The sequence below is a fragment of the Triturus cristatus genome, chromosome 8 (genome assembly GCF_964204655.1).
Source record: "Triturus cristatus chromosome 8, aTriCri1.1, whole genome shotgun sequence".
NCBI classification, from domain to species: Eukaryota; Metazoa; Chordata; class Amphibia; order Caudata; family Salamandridae; genus Triturus; species Triturus cristatus.
This window is the reverse complement of record NC_140591.1, coordinates 1,686,574,937-1,686,599,662: the sequence shown is the minus strand read 5'-3', so window position 1 is coordinate 1,686,599,662 and position 24,726 is coordinate 1,686,574,937. Positions and strand designations below refer to the sequence as shown.

Genomic DNA, 24,726 nt, shown 5'->3' with positions numbered 1-24,726 from the left:
GGCGCCCGGGGGGGGGGGGCGGAGAGGCCGGGTGGAGGTGGCCAGACGCCCAGCAGGAGAGGCACCAGGCCCAAGGGAGTTGCAGGGCGATCACACCTCGAGAGGGGAGGACAGTTGGGGGTCCCATCGATACTGTCCTCCGACGGGGGCGATGAATGGTTCCTGCGGCACCCCCTGGCCAGTTCGTGGTGCCTCGATGTCGGGGCTTCGCTGGGGTTGAGGCCGGGTTGAGCGGGGTCACGCTGGCTGGTGCACAGAGTCACGTGGATGCCAACAAGATGGCGGAGCCACGAGGGGTATGCGACTTCGTGCAGCTCTGGATGAAGGGCCTCGGTGCAGTTCAGAAGGGTGGCCCGTGAAGGTCGGGGCGGGGAACGGGCACAATCCACGGGGTTAAGGACCACGCCACGAGGCCGGGTCCAACAATGGTGGATCCCTGACCCGCTTGAGAGCCAAGTCGGACCACGATGTGGCGGGTCTAGAGGATGAGGAGTGGCAGGCGGCAGGGGCCTCCCCTCGGGAGCTGTCCATCTCCTCTCGACTCTGCCTGGTGCAGCTAAAGCTTCTCTACAGATCCTACTTATCAGGACCTCTGATGGTTAGTATGGGTTACACACTGGATGGTGGTTGTGTGCGACAATGCGGACAGGAAGGAACTCTTATTCATACCCTCTGGGAGTGCGCAGTGATTCAGAGTTATTGGGATAGTGTGGTGCGGCGGATTGAAGAAGTGCTGGTGCAACAGATTCACTGTGATATTAAGTTGGCCTTGTTGAACATATGAGACCCTACTGATTTGAACTCTAGGGAACCAATGTGGGTCACATTGCGGCTGATGGTTGCCAAAAGGAATGTTGCCCGGTTGTGGAGGGCTCAGAACCCACCGAGCATAGCAGAGTGGGCCAAGAATATGGATTGATGTATGGTGAGGGAAAAATCCATCTATGAAACCAGGGGGTGCCCAAAGAAATGGATGCAAATATGGGAGTAATGGAATGTTCACAGAGGAGAAATTTGTGAACCTTCAAGAGCCAGAGAGAATATCACAAGTGGGACCTAACTCTGTACAATTAGAACTGTCAATTTCCTTTTGTGATATGTTTGCTTCATGGAATCACTCAATGTGTAGTTTATATGGCCAGATCACACGCAATTGCTTTACCTATGTACCATGCCTTATTTTTCAATAAAAAGATTATAAAAAAAAAACAATCTCGTCCCCAAGGTTCCCAAGGTCCAATGTTGCATCAGTCTGTGTGCCTATTGAGCAACTCAGATTCGTGTAAGGTGCTGTCGCAGGGGGAATGGGAATTTCTGAGGTGTCAGTACTTGGGGGTGGCTGTATCCAAGCAGAAAGGCAAGTTCGGGAGGGACCGATACGGGTAGGCTGTTTCCTTTTAGTGTAGATAGGCTTCCCACTCTTCCTCTTTCCCTTAACAGCTGGTATTACCACAGGAGTGACAATGTCTAAATCCGACTGTGCCCAAGCTGTCTCGGGCCCGCTTACACTCCCAATTACAGGTGGAGATTTAGAACATTTATGAGTGCCAGATCCCTGGGGCTGTTACGGGAGCGAGTCTTGTGCATGGGTATTTGAAGCACCACTAAATTCAGCAATATCCGCTCGCCCCTCAATGCCTAGTTACATGCGCTGTTCCCATAAGTTCAATTTCACCCGAGACAATATTAACCACCCTCTCGAGCATGCTGCTGATACTGTCAGTTATTGGGCGTGCAGGTGGTAACATGGTACGCTTTCCCATTATGGCAACTCAAGATTTGATTTCAAGGATGGCAATTACTGAACTAGCCTGTTGTGTTTTCAGGGAATAGATATAATAGCCCTCAACCCCGGGCCCGATTCACAGAACTAACTTAAGACAAAATCCTAGACTTACTACCATTTTGGTATTCACAGAAGGCACTTACTCATTTCGGTATTCACAGAAGTTAGGAGTCCTAACTTTAGGACTCCTAAATGCCTTCTGTGAATACCGAAAGTCTTAAAATTAGGATTTTTCTCAGTTTACTAGTAGTATAGTTAGGACTCCTAACTTTAGGAACCCTAAATGCCTTCTGTGAATACCGAAAGTCTTAGGATTTTTCTCAATTTAGTAGTAGTAAAGTTAGGACTCCTAACTTTAGGACTCCTAAATGCCTTCTGTGAATACCGAAAGCCTTAAAATTAGGATTTTTCTCAGTTTAGTAGTAGTAAAGTTAGGAGTCCTAACTTCTGTGAATACCAAAATGAGTAAGTGCCTTCTGTAAATACAAAAATGGTAGTAAATTTAGGATTTTGTCTTAAGTTAGTTCTGTGAATCAGGCCCCCCGTGTTAATACTAAAACCCAGGTTCCGCCTGAAACTTGACAGGGGTGGCCCAGCCCAACCTCCTCCGGGCTTTGATGTCCTTGGCCCGGGCTTGGCCCGGGCATGGCCCTGGCATGCCCGCGTGCGTCACACGCTGTGGGAGCCCACGCCCGGTTTTATGGTACCTCCTGGCACGATGATGTGAACGGCTGCGCTCCGTGAAAAGAGCTGGGGCTTGTGGTGCCTGTAGTGCTCACCCAAACTCCGGTACAGCAGAGTGGAAGAGGCAAGCAGGAAGAAGCGGGTCCGCTGTGGGAGCCCACGGCCGATTTTATGGCGCCTCCTGGCATGATGACATGAGCAGCTGCGTGCTGCAAGTAGAGCTGGGGCTTGTGGTCCCTTGTGGTGCCTTTAGTTCTCCCCGCAATCTCCGGTGCAGGAGGGTGGAAGAGGCAAGCAGGCACGAAGCGGGTCCCCAATATTAACCAATGTAGTCTAGGGGTGTTCGAAGATGTGCAGCTCACTGGTAAGTAAAGCGGTGTCAGGGGTCGATCTCCTTGAGTTAAGGTAAGTACAAGGGGGCCACAAGGCTGCACAAAATGTACACCCTCAGCGGCACAGGGGCGGCCGGCTGCAGAGTGCCAACACACATGTGCGTCTGGTGTGCAATGCAATTCAATGGGGGAGAGCAAGTTTGAAGAACAGGCTGCAGCCTCAGGCCTGGAGGCTGGGAGAATAAATCCCACGTCTGTCTAGGTAAGAAGAGATGCTGGGGGACATAGGGACACCATTGGTTAAGGTCCCCAAGGCCCAGAGGCTTCAGTTGCAGGGGTATCCTTAGGCATCAGAAAACTCTTACCAGGCAGGTCACCATCAGAGGCAGTCTACGGATTGAGGCTGCAGGCATCGAGGTGGAGTCTGGCTCAGAGTCACTGGGGAACCTTTGCAGGACCAGTGGGCCACTTGGACTCGGCCTGTGGGTGTCCGGTGCAAAGGTGGATCTGGCAGCGGCTTTGTGGTCCCTCAGGACAGGATTCTTGAGCTTTAGAGTTGGTTTCTTCTTGGACAGGTCCTCTGTTCACAGGAGATTTAGAATCTTTAATGAAGGAAAGCAGTTCTCCCAGGGTTTTGGAGGTGGCGGAGCCTGCATCACATGCCGTCTTGTTGTAGCAGAGGCAAAAAACAGCAGTCAGGCCGGCAGGGCTGGTGCAGAGTCAATCACTAGTTCTTCTACTTTTTCTCTAGTGCGGATCTTCGGTGTCTGGGCTTCGTAGGTTGTCATAGATCTACTTCAGGGCCTTACAGGGAGTAACAGGTAGGGACCGACGAGTTCCCTACTTGGGATGTCTACACCCACTATTATCCCACCCTCCTGTGGGAGGGGACATCGCCCTAGCCCTGGTTGGATAAGTCCCACAGTCTTCAAGATGGCGGGCACTGACAAATGTGCTTTATTTCGCCTCCTGCAACAGAGGGGTGGAGTTGGCGAACTGAGACACACCTCCTATTCACACTTCGTTTTCTCACCGGTTCTCCTGTCAAAAGTGGGGGTTTGAACCAGGGGCTGCCATCTGCTGCTAGCAGCAGAGACTGGGGTCACTTCACAAAGGCGGCAAGGCCTTTGAAGCTTCCCTCTCCAGCACTGTGCCCATCGTATGGGAGGATGTATGACACCCCTGTAGGATGTGCTTGGTTTCTGGCCTATGAGAGCAGGTGCTCTCGACCCAGGGGTCAAGAAACATGGCTGGTGGTGGCAGGCTGCATAAAGTCAGTCAGGGTTGGTAGGATTTCAGGGGACACCTCTGAGGTGCCCTCTGAGTACATGCTTCAATAAATCAAACACTGGCATCAGTGTGGGTTTATTGAGAGGAGTTGTTTGGTACTAAAAAGCCATCATGGTGCTGTGGAACGCGAGTTATTGAGTTTCCATCCCAAGTACTCTCTGTGGCTTCACTGGCACTAACAATATTTAAGAATAGACTTGGATATTGGAGGGACATATCTGTTCATGCAACTATGTCCACACCTGAGATATAGTGCACCCTGCCTTGGGGCTTGTAAGGCCTACTAGAGGGGTGACTTACCTACACCTTAGGCAATGCTGCTTTGCATTACAAACAGGCAATGTGCCATGTTGACTTTTTCGTTTCTCTCTGCTCCAATGGCAGTTTGCATGGGCCTCGTGAGCGGTCCCTACGGGACCCTCTTCAGTCCCAATGCCCTAGGTACTACGGCACCATTTACTAGTGGATTACAGGGGGTCTGAAGTGCCAATCGTGGTACAGTTTTAGGGAAAGAACACTGGTACTGGGAACCTGGAAAGCTTGGACCCAGTACTCTACAGTCAAATTTGCACTAAAAGACAGTCAAAAAGTGGGGGAGGGAGGCTGCAACAGAAATTAACCCCGGGCGGGTAACTACGCCCTGCCAGCGTAGTTTACATAGTTTTGCCTACTCCGCATTCCCTTGCGAACATGGAGTTTAGGCAAAACTACTACTAAGTGGAGGAGCGTAGTTAGCCGGCACCTCCACCCTTCCAAAGTGATTAAAAGTAATTAAAAAGGCACTTACCTGCAGTGGCTGCCTCCTCCTTGCCATGACCGCTCTCCTTCCCCGGCCTCGCCGTGCTTCTTCATTGATAACCCCTACGTTGTACGTCTTGTGCATGCGCAAGACGTACAACGTAGGGGTTGTCTAAGAAGAAGGACAGTGAGGATGAGGAAGGAGAGCCGCCATAGAGAGGAGGAGGCAGCCACGGCAGGTAAGTGCCTTTTTAATGACTTTTTAATCACTTTGGGAGGGTGGAGGGAGCAGAGCGAAGTTGCACAGAATTGTTTTCCAACTCCATGCAAGTTTGCGTAGAGACACTACGCCTGCTTGTGGTGTGATGTGAGTGTGGCATGTGAAGATGTCGGAACTCCGGTCAGAGGGCCAAGGGACACACATGGGCCTACAGGGGCAAAAAGTGGTGGTTGAGGACTTTTTCTCCTGCAGTTCGGGGGCCCACCCACCATGGTTTGATTGTAATATATCTGATTGCCACATTTTATTTACTTGTGAGCTCCTTGTAAAGTGGTATACCATATATCCAGGGTCTGTAAATTAAATGCTACCAGTGGGCCTGCATAACTTATTGTGCCACCCACCTAATTGCCCCTCTAAAACTTTCCTCAGGCCTGCCATTACAGCCTGAATGCAGTGTCACACAGCCATGTCAACTTGGCATTTAAACCCCAAGCCAAGCCTTACATTTTCTTTTTAGAACATATAAGTCACCCCTAAGGTAGGTGATAGGTGGGCCACAGACAAGGGAGCTATGTAAATGAAAGTTAGGAAATGTAATTTTACGTTTTACATGTCCTGGCATTGAAAAATTCCACAAATTAGGTTTTTAACTACTGTGAGGGCCACCCCTCCCGTAGATAACATTAGGGATTCCTTAGTACTTTTAATAAGCTGAAATTCTTAATTTAATTAAGAGGAGGTAGTGTGAAGGGGAGGAGGACATCGACCCTTCAGTCTTTTTGCCCTTCCTCGCAGCTTCCACATCCCAAGACGCCCTCATCCTTGTCCTGCAGGCTCCTTGGGAGGCATATACCTTCAAGGATATGTTATGTTATGTTATGTTAGATATTTTTATAGCGCGCAATAGTTGCTCCAAGGAGTGTCCCAGCGCAAAGCCAAGACAAGAGACAAGAGAAAATGACTACGGGAACAGATGAGTTTTTAGAAGTCGCTTAAAGCATAGCGGGTCTTGAGTGTTACGCAGAAAGAATGGAAGAGCATTCCAAGCCAGGGAGGCTTTAACAGCGAGCGAACCGCCCCCCACCTTGGACCGGGAGAGGCGCGGCACCCTAGCCAACAGAAGAGCTGAAGAGCGCGGTACTCTAGACGGAGCGTAAAGGGAGAACCGCCTCTGCAGATAAATGGGACCCAGATTGTCAAGGGCCCTATGGGCAATAACCAAATCTTTAAATTTGACCCTCTCCACCATGGGCAACCAATGCAGGGCGCGAAGATGAACACGTACACTACTTCTTCTGGCGATTCCAAGAAGCAGCCTTGTGGCTGCATTCTGGATCACCTGCAGTTTATTCATGGAGTAGCCAGGTAGGCCGACATACAGGGCATTGGCATAGTCCAAACGAGACAAAACCAACGCCCGAATGACCGTTTCCTTGGCAGACCTTGGGAGAAGGGGGAGAAAACTCCTAAGTACCTTGAGAAGGCCAAAACAACAGCCTGAGATCTTATTCACCTGGACAGAGAATGAGAGATTATCCTCAAACTAGACTCCTAGGTTCTTTGCAAGATTCCCATTAGAAGACGGAGGGGGGAAATCAGGAGGCCAGATCCTACTTCTGAAGTCCGAGGGGAAGTTGCCATACAGAAGGATCTCCGATTTGTCTTCATTGCACTTGAGTTGGGCTCTAGCAAGCCACCCAAATACCGAAGACAGACACTTCTGCACAGGCAGGACAGAATCATCCCCCTTGCCCCAGGTGAAAAGGAGCTGGGTGTCATCAGCATAGGCTATCACCTTAGCCCCCAACTCCTTGGCCAAAAAGACCAAAGGGGTAACATAGATGTTAAAAAGAAGGGGGCTGAGGGAAGAGCCCTGGGGAACACCTGTAGAGACCTCCTGCAGGGACGAGGCTGCCGGTGGCAGCCAAGCCTGCTGGACTCGCCCCTCCAGGAAAGACCTCAGCCAGGCCAAGGCCAATCCAGAGACCCCAATCTCAGAGAGGCGGGTAAGCAGCTTGGAGTGCAGCACCGTGTCAAAAGCCGCTGACAAATCAAGCATAACCAAAGCTGCTCTGCCACAGTCATCTAAGCAATCACGGATTGCTTCAGAGATCTCAACTAACGCTGTCTCCATGCTGTAAGACGCACGAAATCCAGACTGAGCTGGATGCGAAGCATCAGATTTTTCCACAAACTCAGTGAGTTATCTGGTCACCACCTTCTCACAAACCTTAGCTAGGCTGGGAAGAAGGGAGATTGGGCGATAGTTCGAGGGGTCAAGGGAAGGTTTCTTCAATAAAGGAAGAATTTTGGCCTGTTTCCACTCCAGCGGAACCCCGGCCTCCCCAAGGGAGGCATTGATAATAGTGTTGACCTCAGGATTAATAATCTCCGCTACTGCTGCCAGCAGTCTAGCTGAACAGGGATCCGAGGGAAAACCAGTCTTTAGGCCATTGATTATTTTCAAAGAACTTGCGAGGTCCACAGGGGAGAAAGCTATCAAAGTGCGTTTGAGAGAACCCTGTGGAGGCACAATCAGCCCATCACCCGCGAGAGAGTCCGCACACGAAGTAAAAGTCTGCTGGATCAAACGAATTTTGTCCATGAAGAAGCTAGAAAGGGTATTGCACCAACCGTGGCCGGGCCAGTACAAATTAGAGCGGCAGGAGGCGTAAAACTCTGAACAATATGTCAGCCAGGCCGGAAGAGGCAGGCCTTGACCTCGGGCCTTGGAATACAGGCGCTTCCAGAATCTTATCACAAGAAGGGAAGACATTCAAGAGACTGGAAAAGCAATCTTCAGAGAGAGAACCAACGGCATTTGCAGAGTGGGAGATGCGTAACAAGAGAAGGACACACAAGACGCAGGAACCAGGACTACAAGGCTGTCCTGAGGCATTGGAGAAGACTGGAATCCCCAAACAGAGCAAAGTGAAGCCAGGAGGCCACCGGTTTTGTGAAGAGCCCGGCCACATCCTGGAGGAATGTGGCTAGCCCAGGTACGTGACCAGATACTTGGAAAGAGCGGGAACCGGGAGGTGGCTAAAAGTGAAGACGCGGGCGCCACAAAAGTAAGGGTTCTCCACTTTAAAGCGTCCAGAGTATCAAGTCTGAACTTGTTGGACAATTCTTTACAGAATAGCGAGTGCTTTGAGTAAATTCCCCATACAAAGACGAGAATGCAATTTTGGATCATAACTTGTATTTATTTTACTATTTTCTTTTCTTTTTCTTTTGCTAAATGACTGTTGATATAGCCATTCTCCAAATCAAAGACTTAGTTAGAACACTATACTTAGAAGATAGGTCATGAAAACCTTCAACTTCACCTGGTGATGGGATAGGACAAGAGGCGTCTTCCCTCACTTACCCAAACGCATGATTGGAAGAAGAGATGGTTTGAAAATTACCTGTGGCTCCTTCCGCTTCATTCGAGGGACATCTTTCTTCACTGAGGTCCCAGCATTCTCGATCCTCACCTAAGAAGAGTGAAGGAGAAAGAGAGAGAAATAACTGTATAATGAATTGCGAGCAATACTTGTGAATAAAGAACATCATCTAAAGCACGGGTACTCATAGTACGGCCCGCGGGCCGGCGGCGGCCCGGCAAGCCTTCCGTGGCGGCCCGCGGACCTTACAGACATCATACCTGTGTGTTTTTTTACATCGCCGGTTGCAGCAGCGTGGAGCTTCTGGGGCCCGGGCGATTTCTTTTAAAGACCATTAACTTGTAAATGAGGCTTTGTTGAATTTCACCTCTTCTTAGCGCCCCTGATGCAGGGGCGCTAAGAAGAGGTGAAATACAATAAAGCCTCATTAACAAGTGAATGGTTTTTAAAACACCTGTTAAGTACTTGGGTGCGGCGGCGGCTGTGTGTGTTCTCGGAAGCTGTCTCAGCGCGGGTGAGGTGTCAAAGGTTGAGGAGGACAGCAGGGTGAGGTGACGGAGGGCAGCAGGGAGTGAGAGCAGCAGGTGAGGTGACAGGGGGAGGAAGACAGAGTGCGCAGAGGGAGGAAGACAGAGGGAGAGGGAGGGAGACAGAGAGAGGGAGATGGAGACAGGGAGAGAGAGAGACAGGGAGAGAGAGAGAGAGAGAGGAGAGAGAGAGAGGTAGAGAGAGAGGAGAGAGTGAGTAGAGAGAGAGTGAGGTAGAGAGAGAGAGAGGTAGAGAGGGAGATGTAGGTCCTTACTTTGAGTTCTGAAAGTAAGAAAAAATAGTTTTTGATAATACATTGTGAGCCTGTAGTCTCACTATAGCCGCTATGGATAAGGCACATACTAGACATTATGTCAGTCCCCAGAAGCCCCCAAGGCATTTCAACTCTCTGTCTCAAGACACTCCTAATGGGATGGAAACTAACCGCTATCAGTTCCCCTTGTTATGCTGCCCGTAGGGGAGGGGCATGGAAATCCATTGCCCCGGTGGAAGAAGCCGAATAATTATCTTGACGAGAGAGAGAGAGAGAGAGAGAGAGAGAGAGAGAGAGAGAGAGAGAGAGGGAAAGGGAGACAAACACAGAGAGGGAGACAGAGGGAGAGAGAGAGAGAGAGGTAGGGAGACAGACTGAGACAGACAAGAGGGAGACAGAGGGAAGGAGACAGACAGAGGGAGGGAGAGGGAGGGAGGGAGACAGAGAGGGAGGGAGAGAGACGGAGAGAGAGGGAGGGAGACAGAGAGAGGGAGACACAGTGAGGGAGACAGAGGGAGAGAGAGAGAGGGAGGGAGACGGAGTGTGAGATAGATAGATAGATAGATAGATAGATAGATAGATAGATAGATAGATAGATAGATAGATAGATAGATAGATAGATAGATAGATAGATAGATAGATAGATAGATAGATAGATAGATAGATAGATAGATAGATAGATAGATAGATAGATAGATAGATAGATAGATAGATAGATAGATGTGTGAATGCCGGGTCTGGTGGCTCAGTGGACGAAGGCGTCCGCTGCAGGGGCCTGTGTTCAACCTCATGGTCATAGTTTTTTTTTTGCTCTAGCCCCGCCTCCTCCCCCACTGCCCCCGCCCCCACCGGTGCGGCCCTCAGCCACAAACCACACTGTAAATTTGGCCCCCGAGAGAAAGTTTGTGAGTACCCATGATCTAAAGTAAACAGTATTAAGTGTCTTATGTCCCGCTGAACCGCACATCTATAAAATGCATCCCCACCTGAGTGACAGCTTGATATGTTTGGTAGCTATGGAATTGTAATGCTAAACCATCTTTAATGGTAACATCAGATTTTTTATTACAATTTTGAAAATGCAATTTTTAGAAAGTTCCTAAACTATACAGGGTTTGGTCCTTAATCAGTAAGACTGGGCCATATATACTTTTTAAATATCAAACAAGTGCCAGTACCGATACCCATTTAACCGTCCATTCACAACCGATGATCACACACCTCATTTTTTTTTAAATTTATCTTATTTGTGTTTTTCAAATTGTTTTATAAAAGAGTACCACAATTATCAATTTTAACAAATTTCATCAAATCAGGAGGATTACAATACACAGGGACATAACATTTACAATATATACAGCATTGAGCACATCACACAGATAATACACACAACAAATATGACATCATGATACAGAATAGTGTTTTTTCGCTCTGGTTCTATGCAAATAAAGATTTGTTGATACAAAAAAAGGCCCCTGATTAATACCATCCAGGGAGTATTCAACTTGTTTTTTACAAGGGCAAATCAACAAACAGTGACCCTACTGAGCTCATACAAAAACATTTATCAAATTCTAAATTAATTGCACATGAGCAACAGTGGTATTACAGGTACAGAAAACTTGTTTAGTTGGGAGAAAAACTGTTGACGCATTTCAAACCCTTGCAAGTATCTTGTAGGGTTCTTCTCAGGACTCAGAACAGAAAGGAGCTCTTCCGGGGAGCAGTCTGGCCGCGGTGGGAGGACTCACAACAGAAAGGAGCTCTTCCGGGGCGCAGTCTGGCCGCGGTGGGAGGACTCACAACAGAAAGGAGCTCTTCCGGGGCGCAGTCTGGCCGCTGTGGGAGGACTCACAACAGAAAGGAGCTCTTCCGGGGCGCAGTCTGGCCGCTGTGGGAGGACTCACAGCAGAAAGGAGCTCTTCCGGGCGCAGTCTGACCGCTGTGGGAGGACTCACAACAGAAAGGAGCTCTTCCGGGGCGCAGTCTGGCCGCTGTGGGAGGACTCACAGCAGAAAGGAGCTCTTCCGGGCGCAGTCTGACCGCTGTGGGAGGACTCACAACAGAAAGGAGCTCTTCCGGGGCGCAGTCTGGCCGCTGTGGGAGGACTCACAGCAGAAAGGAGCTCTTCCGGGCGCAGTCTGGCCGCTGTGGGAGGACTCACAGCAGAAAGGAGCTCTTCCGGGTGCAGTCTGACCGCTGTGGGAGGACTCACAACAGAAAGGAGCTCTTCCGGGGCGCAGTCTGGCCGCTGTGGGAGGATTCACAGCAGAAAGGAGCTCTTCCGGGCGCAGTCTGACCGCTGTGGGAGGACTCACAACAGAAAGGAGCTCTTCCGGGGCGCAGTCTGGCCGCTGTGGGAGGACTCACAACAGAAAGGAGCTCTTCCGGGGCGCAGTCTGGCCGCTGTGGGAGGACTCACAGCAGAAAGGAGCTCTTCCGGGCGCAGTCTGACCGCTGTGGGAGGACTCACAACAGAAAGGAGCTCTTCCGGGGCGCAGTCTGGCCGCTGTGGGAGGACTCACAGCAGAAAGGAGCTCTTCCGGGCGCAGTCTGACCGCTGTGGGAGGACTCACAACAGAAAGGAGCTCTTCCGGGCGCAGTCTGACCGCTGTGGGAGGACTCACAACAGAAAGGAGCTCTTCCGGGGCGCAGTCTGGCCGCTGTGGGAGGACTCACAGCAGAAAGGAGCTCTTCCGGGCGCAGTCTGACCGCTGTGGGAGGACTCACAACAGAAAGGAGCTCTTCCGGGGCGCAGTCTGGCCGCTGTGGGAGGACTCACAGCAGAAAGGAGCTCTTCCGGGCGCAGTCTGACCGCTGTGGGAGGACTCACAACAGAAAGGAGCTCTTCCGGGCGCAGTCTGACCGCTGTGGGAGGACTCACAACAGAAAGGAGCTCTTCCGGGGCGCAGTCTGGCCGCTGTGGGAGGACTCACAGCAGAAAGGAGCTCTTCCGGGCGCAGTCTGACCGCTGTGGGAGGACTCACAACAGAAAGGAGCTCTTCCGGGCGCAGTCTGACCGCTGTGGGAGGACTCACAACAGAAAGGAGCTCTTCCGGGCGCAGTCTGACCGCTGTGGGAGGACTCACAACAGAAAGGAGCTCTTCCGGGCGCAGTCTGGCCGCTGTGGGAGGACTCACAACAGAAAGGAGCTCTTCCGGGCGCAGTCTGACCGCTGTGGGAGGACTCACAACAGAAAGGAGCTCTTCCGGGCGCAGTCTGACCGCTGTGGGAGGACTCACAGCAGAAAGGAGCTCTTCCGGGGCGCAGTCTGACCGCTGTGGGAGGACTCACAGCAGAAAGGAGCTCTTCCGGGCGCAGTCTGACCGCTGTGGGAGGACTCACAACAGAAAGGAGCTCTTCCGGGCGCAGTCTGACCGCTGTGGGAGGACTCACAACAGAAAGGAGCTCTTCCGGGCGCAGTCTGACCGCTGTGGGAGGACTCACAACAGAAAGGAGCTCTTCCGGGCGCAGTCTGGCCGCTGTGGGAGGACTCACAACAGAAAGGAGCTCTTTCGGGCGCAGTCTGACCGCTGTGGGAGGACTCACAACAGAAAGGAGCTCTTCCGGGCGCAGTCTGACCGCTGTGGGAGGACTCACAACAGAAAGGAGCTCTTCCGGGCGCAGTCTGACCGCTGTGGGAGGACTCACAACAGAAAGGAGCTCTTCCGGGCGCAGTCTGGCCGCTGTGGGAGGACTCACAACAGAAAGGAGCTCTTCCGGGGCGCAGTCTGGCCGCTGTGGGAGGACTCACAGCAGAAAGGAGCTCTTCCGGGCGCAGTCTGACCGCTGTGGGAGGACTCACAACAGAAAGGAGCTCTTCCGGGCGCAGTCTGACCGCTGTGGGAGGACTCACAACAGAAAGGAGCTCTTCCGGGCGCAGTCTGGCCGCTGTGGGAGGACTCACAACAGAAAGGAGCTCTTCCGGGCGCAGTCTGACCGCTGTGGGAGGACTCACAACAGAAAGGAGCTCTTCCGGGCGCAGTCTGACCGCTGTGGGAGGACTCACAACAGAAAGGAGCTCTTCCGGGCGCAGTCTGACCGCTGTGGGAGGACTCACAACAGAAAGGAGCTCTTCCGGGCGCAGTCTGACCGCTGTGGGAGGACTCACAACAGAAAGGAGCTCTTCCGGGCGCAGTCTGGCCGCTGTGGGAGGACTCACAACAGAAAGGAGCTCTTCCGGGGCGCAGTCTGGCCGCTGTGGGAGGACTCACAGCAGAAAGGAGCTCTTCCGGGCGCAGTCTGACCGCTGTGGGAGGACTCACAACAGAAAGGAGCTCTTCCGGGCGCAGTCTGACCGCTGTGGGAGGACTCACAACAGAAAGGAGCTCTTCCGGGCGCAGTCTGGCCGCTGTGGGAGGACTCACAACAGAAAGGAGCTCTTCCGGGCGCAGTCTGACCGCTGTGGGAGGACTCACAACAGAAAGGAGCTCTTCCGGGCGCAGTCTGGCCGCTGTGGGAGGACTCACAACAGAAAGGAGCTCTTCCGGGCGCAGTCTGGCCGCTGTGGGAGGACTCACAACAGAAAGGAGCTCTTCCGGGCGCAGTCTGGCCGCTGTGGGAGGACTCACAACAGAAAGGAGCTCTTCCGGGCGCAGTCTGGCCGCTGTGGGAGGACTCACAACAGAAAGGAGCTCTTCCGGGCGCAGTCTGGCCGCTGTGGGAGGACTCACAACAGAAAGGAGCTCTTCCGGGGCGCAGTCTGGCCGCTGTGGGAGGACTCACAACAGAAAGGAGCTCTTCCGGGCGCAGTCTGGCCGCTGTGGGAGGACTCACAGCAGAAAGGAGCTCTTCCGGGCGCAGTCTGACCGCTGTGGGAGGACTCACAACAGAAAGGAGCTCTTCCGGGGCGCAGTCTGGCCGCTGTGGGAGGACTCACAGCAGAAAGGAGCTCTTCCGGGCGCAGTCTGGCCGCTGTGGGAGGACTCACAGCAGAAAGGAGCTCTTCCGGGCGCAGTCTGACCGCTGTGGGAGGACTCACAACAGAAAGGAGCTCTTCCGGGGCGCAGTCTGGCCGCTGTGGGAGGACTCACAGCAGAAAGGAGCTCTTCCGGGCGCAGTCTGACCGCTGTGGGAGGACTCACAACAGAAAGGAGCTCTTCCGGGGCGCAGTCTGGCCGCTGTGGGAGGACTCACAACAGAAAGGAGCTCTTCCGGGGCGCAGTCTGGCCGCTGTGGGAGGACTCACAGCAGAAAGGAGCTCTTCCGGGCGCAGTCTGACCGCTGTGGGAGGACTCACAACAGAAAGGAGCTCTTCCGGGGCGCAGTCTGGCCGCTGTGGGAGGACTCACAGCAGAAAGGAGCTCTTCCGGGCGCAGTCTGACCGCTGTGGGAGGACTCACAACAGAAAGGAGCTCTTCCGGGCGCAGTCTGACCGCTGTGGGAGGACTCACAACAGAAAGGAGCTCTTCCGGGGCGCAGTCTGGCCGCTGTGGGAGGACTCACAGCAGAAAGGAGCTATTCCGGGCGCAGTCTGACCGCTGTGGGAGGACTCACAACAGAAAGGAGCTCTTCCGGGGCGCAGTCTGGCCGCTGTGGGAGGACTCACAGCAGAAAGGAGCTCTTCCGGGCGCAGTCTGACCGCTGTGGGAGGACTCACAGCAGAAAGGAGCTCTTCCGGGCGCAGTCTGACCGCTGTGGGAGGACTCACAACAGAAAGGAGCTCTTCCGGGCGCAGTCTGGCCGCTTGATACCGGAGCTCGGCGCTGTGGAGCCTTTCGGATTGCGAGCGGCAGCGTGTTTGTGAAGCAGGCGCTGTATAAACATAAGGATTCGCTAATGTGACATTTTCGAAGCTTGACAGTCTTTCTTTCGTAAAGTACGGACGTGGGTCTTTTGTCGGCAGCGGCGCCCCGATGCTGAGGCGGCGCCCCGATGCCCGGGTGACACAGATCACAGGTCTCAGCTCTCTTGGAGTATGGCGCGCAGCTCTGATCCGACAAGAGCGCTTGAGGAGACCATGCTGCGCGGCGGATTCTTAAAACTGAGAGGAATGCTTTTGAAGAGAACCTCGTTTATTCCATTATGAATGTTTGCTTCTAGATGAGAAATATCTGCGCCTGAAATATGACGCTATAGAGGGGCAAGTTGAATACGGGCCGCTCCTGTATGTAGCACGCTCCTGGTGCTCAAGCATCTGAGGCTTTTCACGGTTCTACCTGCTGCTGTTACAGATATTTTGTGAGGAGATTCCCGGAGACTGATATCAGAGTGAAAGTGAAGACGACGAAGCGCGAAACCTACAACCTGTGATAAGCAGAGCTGAGGCAGAAACATTTCTTTGATGTCAAACCTACCAAACATATCAACATAATAAATCAGATGAAGAATCTTAATATGTGACGCATGTATGGAGCTTAAAGGGGAAACTCATAAGGAACACAAAACTGAGGTGACTTTGTTCTTTTACCCGTCACCCTGAGCTCTTGGTGAAGCAAGGAAGGATTGATTATAGAGGTACCATTTGATAAAGCCCTTTTCTCCTACAAGTCTTCTTGCTTATTTTACAGGAGAATTGTATCTCTATGTTTGAAAGTCAATAGTCTCCCAATACTACTGGTCTTAATATTGCTCTCTGCTTCCATATCCCTAATATTGTTCTCAGTATTTCTTCTCAGACACTACGCATTGACTTTATGCTACTTTGGCATAATTATTGCACTGCGTTAACAAGAGTGTCTGAACTATTGGGATCCCTCTCAGCAAAGTCAACACCTTGCTTTAATTCTGGGTTAACAATATTTAATAAGTGAAAAAGAGAATCAAGAAAATTACTTACCTAATTACTGAATTAAGTAAACAAAAGAGAACAGTAAGTGATGCCATCAAGTAAGGTGAATAATAAAACCATCAAACAGCCTCTGTACTCGGAAGCTTTGCATAAAGGCCTTTCCACCCCAGAAGCTTTAATTACCATCCCTTCAACTCAAAAGCCACCTAATTCTTCTGTTATGACAGTTGCTCCTGACCCAATTATGGATCGTATACTTCAGGAAATATCTGCAGTTGGACGACGTCTAGAAGGCATGGAGACATCCATTTCTGCCCTAACAAATGAAACTAAATCTATCCGTGCAGACATTGCTGGTTTTCAAACCCGTCTTGAAAACTTCGCTGAACAAGTTGTTGTTGTAGAGAACCACCGTAACAATATACTGGATCGGGACCAAGAACTTCTATTCCTTATGAGTAAACCTGTAGATTTGGAAGACAAAAGTGGCCGAGACAACGTACATTTCTTTGGTTTCTCAGAAAGAATACAAGGTTCAGACGCTAAGGGGGTCATTAGGATGGCGGGCGGATTATGATGGCGGTGGTAACTGCGGCGGTGTGAACATCCGTCCACCGCTTTTCCGCCGGTAATCCGCCTACTGGCCTGGCGGGTGGAGCTGGACTGCTAAAATGGTGCCAGTGCCTAGCTTTTTCCACCGTCCGGATTAGGATGCATGGGGAAGCCAGCTTTTCCGCGGCGGTCTCCCCGCATTGGGAAGGCTGGCAGAGACCGTGTTTGCGGCCCATTGCGGGCCCCCCTTGTGTTGGGGGGTTGTAGGTGCACTACATTTCACTGCACCAAGTGGCTGCCTTTTTTCAACTAATGCTGCCAAGCTCTGGGACTCCCTACCACTCCCCATCTGTAAGGAATCTAACCATCTTGCATTTCGGAGACAACTAAAAACTTGGCTATTCCCATAAAAAAAAAGCATCTCCCCCTCTAGCATCCGCTGCAGCGCTGTGATGCCCCCGGGTACCTATGCGCTATATAAAAGCCACTTTCATTTCATTTCAAGCGTCAGGCACAGTGCTGTGCCTGCCACGAAGTGCAGTGAAATGCTCTTTTTCGCAATGCAGCGGTGCTGCTGCCAGCACCCCCGCCACAATGTTAAAGATGCGGAATTTGACCGTTGCGGTGGCGGGCCCATCATAATATAACGGACATGACCGCCGCACGCATGGCGGTCAGACCCAATCTCCGCTACGTTGGTGGCCGGAAAAAATCCGTCCGCCATCCTAATGACGTCCTAAAACTTTTCTCAAAACAACTCTTCCAAAGATCGCAGGTCTTATATTTAATCAACCGTTGGAGTTGCAGAGAGCCCATTGCATCGGTCCTCTCCAGGAAGGAAAAATATACAGCCTCGCACACTCGTCGTTTGTTTCTTACGCCATGAACAAGCTTGTCAGTTGATCACAGATGCCCGTATCCATTGTCCATAAACATTTGAAGGTCAGGAAATCATCTGGCAGCAGACTTTGTAAAAGGAAACAAATGATCGCCATAAAGCCTTTCTCTCTATGCCAACTAGCCATCAAATATGGTCTTTTTGAACCGGCACGTCTTCGAATCACTAAGGATGGTGCATCTAAAGAATTCTTCAATCCAGTTCATCTTCTGCAATTTTTGGACAACTTTCTTTCTCAAAATATGGATTGTGCAGTTGTAGGAGAGTAGGATCTGCTTCACATGGGTACCCCCACTTTTTGCTGGTGTTTCACTGTTTTTCGATCTTAGTCTGGATGTGGCCCTGCTAATCAGCACCACAGTCTAGCTGCTTCCTCTCTAAAATGGTTTGCATGTACATTAGGTACATATCTAATTGGATTCTGGAGTTTCTTAAAAGCCCCTAGTATATATGGTATACTATGTACCTCGGGCATAGGTACATCAGAGGCATACCAGGGGCAGAAGCATGTATTATGCCACCCCTGGAAAGCACTCCAAAATGACACCACAGGTCTGCTACTGCAGCCTGGGTAAGGGTCTGCTTGCACCCCTTACAGTGGAATAGGCTACCTATATCCACATAGATATATACAGAATTGAAACAAATAGTGGACATCCTTCGAAGAAACTGGAAGATCCTACAATTGGATCCGATTGTGAGTGAAATTATGGGCAAACACCCTAACATCACGTTTCGCCGGGCAAAGAATTTGAGAGACAAACTGATACACAGCCATCACCAAGATCACACCAAAAAAAAGGGAATGCAATGGCTAACAACAAAGGGCTTTAAAAAGTGCTATACGTGTAAGGTTTGTCAAATTGCCAAAAATATGACGGAAGTCGGATTACCAAACAACAAGACATGGCAAATAAAAGAACTAATTACTTGCAAAAGCCAATTTGTGGTATACGTGATCGAATGTCCATGCTCATTGAAGTACATAGGGAGCACAAAATGCGAACTCAAAAAGAGAATCTTGGAACATGTTAGAGCAACAGTCAATAAAGACAGGAGCAATGCAGTTGCAAAACATATGGAAACCAACCACGGAGGAGATTGGAAATCCCTACGTTTTTATGCTCCTGAGACAATACCCCTACATGAAAGAGGGGGAGATCGTGAAAAAAACTTGAGACGCAGAGAATCACGTCAGATTCTGAATTTCAGGACTTTTATGCCATGGGGCCTCAATCAAAGTGAAGAACTGTATGTTCATCTGTAGGAACAGATAACAACCATCTTTGTTTCCATAAAGAGTACTTTGAGAGAAGAGGAATAGGAGGGAGGACAGGTGAATAAATCTTCAAAAGAATATATGTATAAATAAATTAAATAGGAAAAATATTAAAAAGAGGGGAAAAAAACATATAAAATATTTAAAAAAAGGATTCAAAATTTAGTTTCAAATCATATAAAATACAACCAACCACTTAATTTAAGGAAAAGAATAATCCATGTATTGTAATAAAATCATTGAATGCGATGTTTTTTTTTTTGCCCACTAGAGGGCGTACAAAGCCGTACATACAAGATTAGAGCATCAACCCACTAGAGGGTATTAAATATAGAAAGATAGTTTGTTGACGGTGAAGTAAATGCATCACGTCAACAATTCCTGCATTCACAATAACTTTATTAACAACATTGTTATTAAAGAATGGTGAAGAACCGGTTCCCCATCGTTGTAAATAAATCAATGAACTCACATTTTTAAATTATAACCAGTTAAAACCCAATACCGCTAGGATTTAAGGATGAGAGTGTAGTGGTATATTGGCAGTTTATAATAAGAACGCAGTAACACACACAAAAATTAATGATTATGATAACATTGGAAGCGGATAAGGTTAAATGTGAGAGTCTATAGATAAAAGACAGATGGAAAGCAATATTGGTTCTTATTTAACTTCAATTGTGGGAAAAAATATTAGTTGTTAAAGTCGTAATGACATGCTAACAATATATATGGTTTGAACAACTACATGGACCAGAATTCCATGCGAAAAAATGTTTGACATCACTAATCACATGACTAACAATAATTGTTTTTATTGGGTAATTCAAATGTGCAATAACAACCGTGATCAAGCTATCGGTGGATAGCGAAACGAGTTGGTGTTTTTTGAGACTGGATACCTACCAAAAGAATTAAGAATTTGGGATAAAACAAAGAAATCTGTGAGTGTGTGCTACTTGATTCCCTGAGAACAGGAATCGTTTGATGAATATACAGACACATATAAACCTATAAGTCACTCCTATGGCAGGTCTCGACAATCCTGAAGGCAGAGTGCTTGGTTTTGTGTGAGTGGGTGCCCAAGCATGGGTTGATCCCCTCTGCAGCTTTCAGAAACCCTTCCTTATGGCTGTTCTGTGATACAGCCATACCATATACTCTTAAGTGCATTATAACCCCGCTGTAAATGCTAACTTTGGAGTGGCTGTGTCAAAACATGTCGTGTTTGGTGTCAAATGCTTTTTAATACCCCCCCCCCGCCAGTTCTGGAGGCGGGGGTAGCATTCCAACCTTCTAGAGGGAGAGACATGTTCACACTGGTCAAACCCGGTGGACTTTCTTGAGCCCTGGCATCACAAAATAGATGCCTCTGCCACAGACACGGGTCTGGCCTCCTGCTGCTGACCAAAACTCGAACAGGGGAGGCCTGGACAATAGGTTTCCTGTCCAGACAGGCAGATGTGTATTGGGGCTGGGCGGGAGCACTCTCTGGTGCTTTGAAGTCCTGCACTGGGGGCACACTTGGTGTCCCTGTGCATAGCCCGGTTCACACCTGTTGCAGGGGCTACCTGCCACTGCTCTGGCATGAAACTGGACAAAGGGAATCGGTGTAACCACCCCTCTTTCCAAACCCTCCCATAGGTGGGTCCCTAGAGTATGTCCAACCCCCAAACTTAGTATAATTATGGGAACCCAGTCCTTGCGACTTTAGATTACCCTGGACGAAACTCTGCAACATACATCCTGGACCTTCGACTTTCTATCACGACTAGAAGATGGAAGAAACTCCCTTGGGGTCAAGGAGTGACTCCCCTGCTTGACAGGTTCCAAAGAAGCAACTGACCCATCTGCTTTGCTGAAGCCCCCACCAGACGCCTAAGTCTTTGCATCACCAGAGGTAGATTTCCAGACTTCTCCGAGGCTATCCGGAGTCCACAGCAAAGCTGAGGCCCGTGGCTATTGTGGGTGAAGTGGAACCGTGACCCCTGAACACCGTGATCCTTTGCAGCAATAGCATCTTCCTGGTCCTCCTCAAAGTTGTGCTTTGGGCTCCGAGTAGCTCCAGCCTTGAGCACCTCCTGCACCAAAGATTGCTGGCCTGCACTCCACGAGTGACCCGTGGGCCAGTTTCAAGTGCGACCGCTCGAGGCTCCTTCGCGATCACTAGCCCGTTGGCTAGCAGGTCCCCACGAAGGCAACTCCTTATCTACTGGGGCTTTCCTGGTTGCTCCGGACGTGCCCTGACTTACCCTTGGTGGGTGAGGACCTCAGACCTTGCTGGTCTGCCCTGCAGTCCTTTCTCTGAATTCCAGTGACTTGCCGTTGCCAAGGCTTGTTGGGTCCAATCTGGTCGCCGACACCGCAGCACTCGACAAACTTAGGGGGACAGCTGGAATCTGGCTCATGGACTTTGTTGACGCCTCCTGGACCTCGTGGCTGAAGAGTCAAGACAGCCATCAACTCACCTGAAGCACCCAGCATCTGTGGGCATTGGTCCATCCTGCCCTCGGTCACTGGCTAGTGACCCAGACTCTTTCCCCTCTGCTTTCAGGTTCCTTACATCCTAGATCCAGGCTTGGATTTCTTCAGACACTTCTCCTCTTCACGGCAGCAGCAGGTCTGTGCAGGCTTCCATTGCAATCGACGACACGACCCGACACCAAAAGACACCTATGCACTCAGCTTCCCTGGGTGAGGTAACTCGAGTACTCTGGTGCTCCCATGGATGCTAGCCCTAGAATTTCTTAAGTCCAAAAGGGTTTAATCCTGACTCGATTCTAAGTGTCCCTAATCTTTAAATTTCCAACCCCGATATTGCCCATTGAAGATAACGGGAACCCGTGGTTGTGTTTACACACTGCATAAAGTCCCCGGGGGTCCCCTGTGTCACTACCTTGGGTGGTTCTTTGGAGTCCCAGCGATTCTACAGACTCTAGGCCTTGTGTCTCGTTCAGTCGTGATTCTTATACCACTTTTTTGGTATATGGTTTGGTACGCCCCTAGGGCCCAAACGTGTATTTGTGCTATTACTGATAATTGCTAACTTGTAAACAAAGTCTTTCGAACTCCAGTCTCTTAAAGAGACTAGAGGGGTGTGTGTTAACTTAAATACATATATTTTAAATATATACCTGGTGTGGTTGTCCTTTCATTTGAGCATTCAAGAGATTATAGACTGGTAAAACAAGCTGCTTTACATTCCTTCAAGACTTAGCCCGAAGGCTGCTCTCCATAGCTACCACTAGGATAGCTTTCAATAAAGGTTGTCTTTAACCAATTCACCATAAGGGGTTGTTAGGACTGATACAAGGTGCCCACTAGAACTAGTGGACAGCATATATCAGGCTACCTTCTTACAGCAGTGCCTATATCGGAGCTAAAATCTCAACCTCCTCCAGTTATCTCCAAAATATCTTCTGGTGGAACTAGACGAAATCCAGGTAGCTCCAAATCCAGGTAGCTCCTAGCCGTGACCGAACATCTGAGGGTCACACTGGATGAGGGACGTACTTCGACATTGATTCTATTAGACCGTTGTGCCGCATTTGATATGGTCTCCCACCCGGTTCTTCTGCAACGGCTGGAGGAGGCGGGTATTGTGGGCTTGGCCATGGATTGGTTTGCCTCCTTTCTCTCTGAGAGGACCTTCCAAGTGACGGTACCCCTTTTTCCTTGCGGATCCATACTTTCAAACAAGGGGTGCCACAGGGCTCAGCATTGAGCCCCAAGCTGTTCAACCTTTATGTTCAACCATTAGCAGCTGTGGCTAGGAGCAGAGGGCTGACAATAGTATCGTATACCGACGATACACAGCTGGTGGTGGCACTCTCTGGCAATTCTGTGCAGGGTGCTTCAAAGTTTCAGAGCGATCTTGCAACTATTGTGTATGGATGTCGGCCAACTGTTTGCAGCTCAACAAGAGTAAATCTGAAGTCCTGCTGGTTGGGCGGGATGTAGAGTTGTGGAGTGTGCGTTGGTGGCCTACAAGCTTGGGCTATGCTCCCACCCCCAAACTGGTGGTAAAAAATGTGGGTGTCTGGGTGAACTCAGCCCTCAGCTTTCAGGTCCAAACGAAGAAAGTGGCAGGGACCTGCTTTGGCATTCTGCGGGGGCTCAAACCACTGCTAGGTTACTTTGATCTGTCCACTCAACAGGTTATCATTCAGGCTGCCATTCTGTCTAGATTGGATTATGCAAGCTCGCTCTATCTAGGGATTATTGAGTCTGAGACTTTGAGATTACAGACAGTTCAGAAGGCGGCAGCCAGAACTCTTCTTGACCTCCCGAGAACTTCCTCGACTACACTGGTTGCAGGTGCAGAAGCGTGGAGTTTAAGTCCCTTTGCATCGCTTTTAAAATCTTGAACTATTCTTCTCCTGGTATTTTGGCCACTCTGCTCTCACCTTATACTCCCTTCGGCCAACTTCATTCCATGGGCCAACATTTGGCGTAGTTCCTAGGGTAAGGAGAGTACGGGCTGGTGGGCATTCCTTCCACACACTGGCAGCCAAACTGTGGAACTCTCTCCCACTGTCAATCCATGGCTTGACCAATTACTTGGCATTCCATAAGGCAATTAAGACACATCTCTTCCCCTCACTGTAGGTTCCTTTGTTTTTTAATTGATTTTCCTGTTAGTTGCTATTAGCACCGGGACGCCCCTTTGCTGGGGTAGCTGTGCGCTCTATAAACAATATAACATACCAAAGTCGTCCCAGTGCCCCTATTAAGATTGTTTGAACTGCAAGTGCTCGAGAATGTGCGGGGAACTTAAAGAGGATGGAAGCCCCCCAACACTTGTTCAGAGTAAGTGAACTGTGTATTATTCCTTGTGTTTTCACACAATTGTGTGTGGAGTGAATGAGTCATGGACAATTGCCCTCCCACTTTTGTTTTATTTCTGTAATAGTTAGACTTTTATTTGAGTGCCATTTTTCTTCTGAAAGCCCATGAGCGCTTGACCTTATTTGGTTTTATGATTTATGGTAATGTTATGATTTTCTGAGCAGTCGTTAACTCTCCAGAGAGAGCACTAGATCAACACAAGAGATTTAGGGGGAGCTTCTGAGCGCTATAATGTTCCACATTTACCCTTGAGTCATTTCTTACTCTGAGAACTCCTTGGTCAATCCACCCATCCTGTGATATGAAGAGCGAAGAGAGTGATCGAAGGTGATTGTATGAACTATTAGGTATTGTACTGTTTCATGGTCACACCGTAAGTGTAATCCCTCACTGATCCATCTGTGTACCATTGTTCCATCCAGACAACGCCCCCAGGGACAGCACTGATGACCTATTTCAAGTGTCTTATAAAGCACATGGCTACCCAAACACAGGCTTCCCAGCACTAACAGGTAACCTGATTGGGGAAGATTGAAACCACTTCAGGAGAACAGATATGTTTCAGTTGTTTTCGGAAACTAAGCAGGTTATCATTAGATATTAGACTGAACAGCAGTGAATTCCAAGCTTAAAAGCCAAGTAAGCATAGGTGCATCCCCCCTTCTGCCTCTCTTTATTTTTGGTATAGTCAAGAGAGTGGTTACTTCAAGAGAGAATGACCTCCTGTGATCCCAAAGACCTGGCTAGACCTGGCTGCAAGGTGTACCAAGTTCTTTTTTCTCTCTTCCAGCCCCCTTCCCTCTTGGGACATCTGGTGGGATTCCTGTGACATATCAGCAGTGCCAAGAGGTGTCGCAGGAGTCTAGGGGGGCATTCATTGCCCCTGCAGATGTCCTGCTTTTTAGATGAGTGGTAGTGCAACAACAGTCGCTAGTCTCCCGTTCAGAGCCACAGGGACATTACAGGCTCCCACCATCTTCAAACTGCACCTGGACCCAGTCTGAGTGAGTCCTGAACCCCCAATCGTCTCCATCTACTCCTGAACCCTTAGTTGTGGTGCTAAATGTGCCCAGGTGGCCATTCTCCAAAACTAAGGACTTAGACAAGCTTTGGAAAAAAGAGCTCTAAGATCCAGGATGAGGGGACCGGGACCATCCTGCTCACCTATCTGCCCA

General features: G+C 49.9%; 1 protein-coding gene across 4 annotated transcripts in view; it reads right to left on the bottom strand.

Annotated features, from left to right (window-relative positions):
- LOC146808607 (NACHT, LRR and PYD domains-containing protein 3-like) overlaps window positions 1-24,726 on the bottom strand; it is an 800,827-nt gene that overhangs the window by 558,554 nt on the left and 217,547 nt on the right. For all 4 annotated transcript variants that reach the window (XM_085623632.1, XM_085623634.1, XM_085623635.1 and 1 more), the window contains exon 6: window positions 8,464-8,532. In XM_085623632.1, coding sequence (XP_085479758.1) covers window positions 8,464-8,532 — 69 coding nt within the window. The remainder of the gene's footprint in view (window positions 1-8,463; window positions 8,533-24,726) is intronic.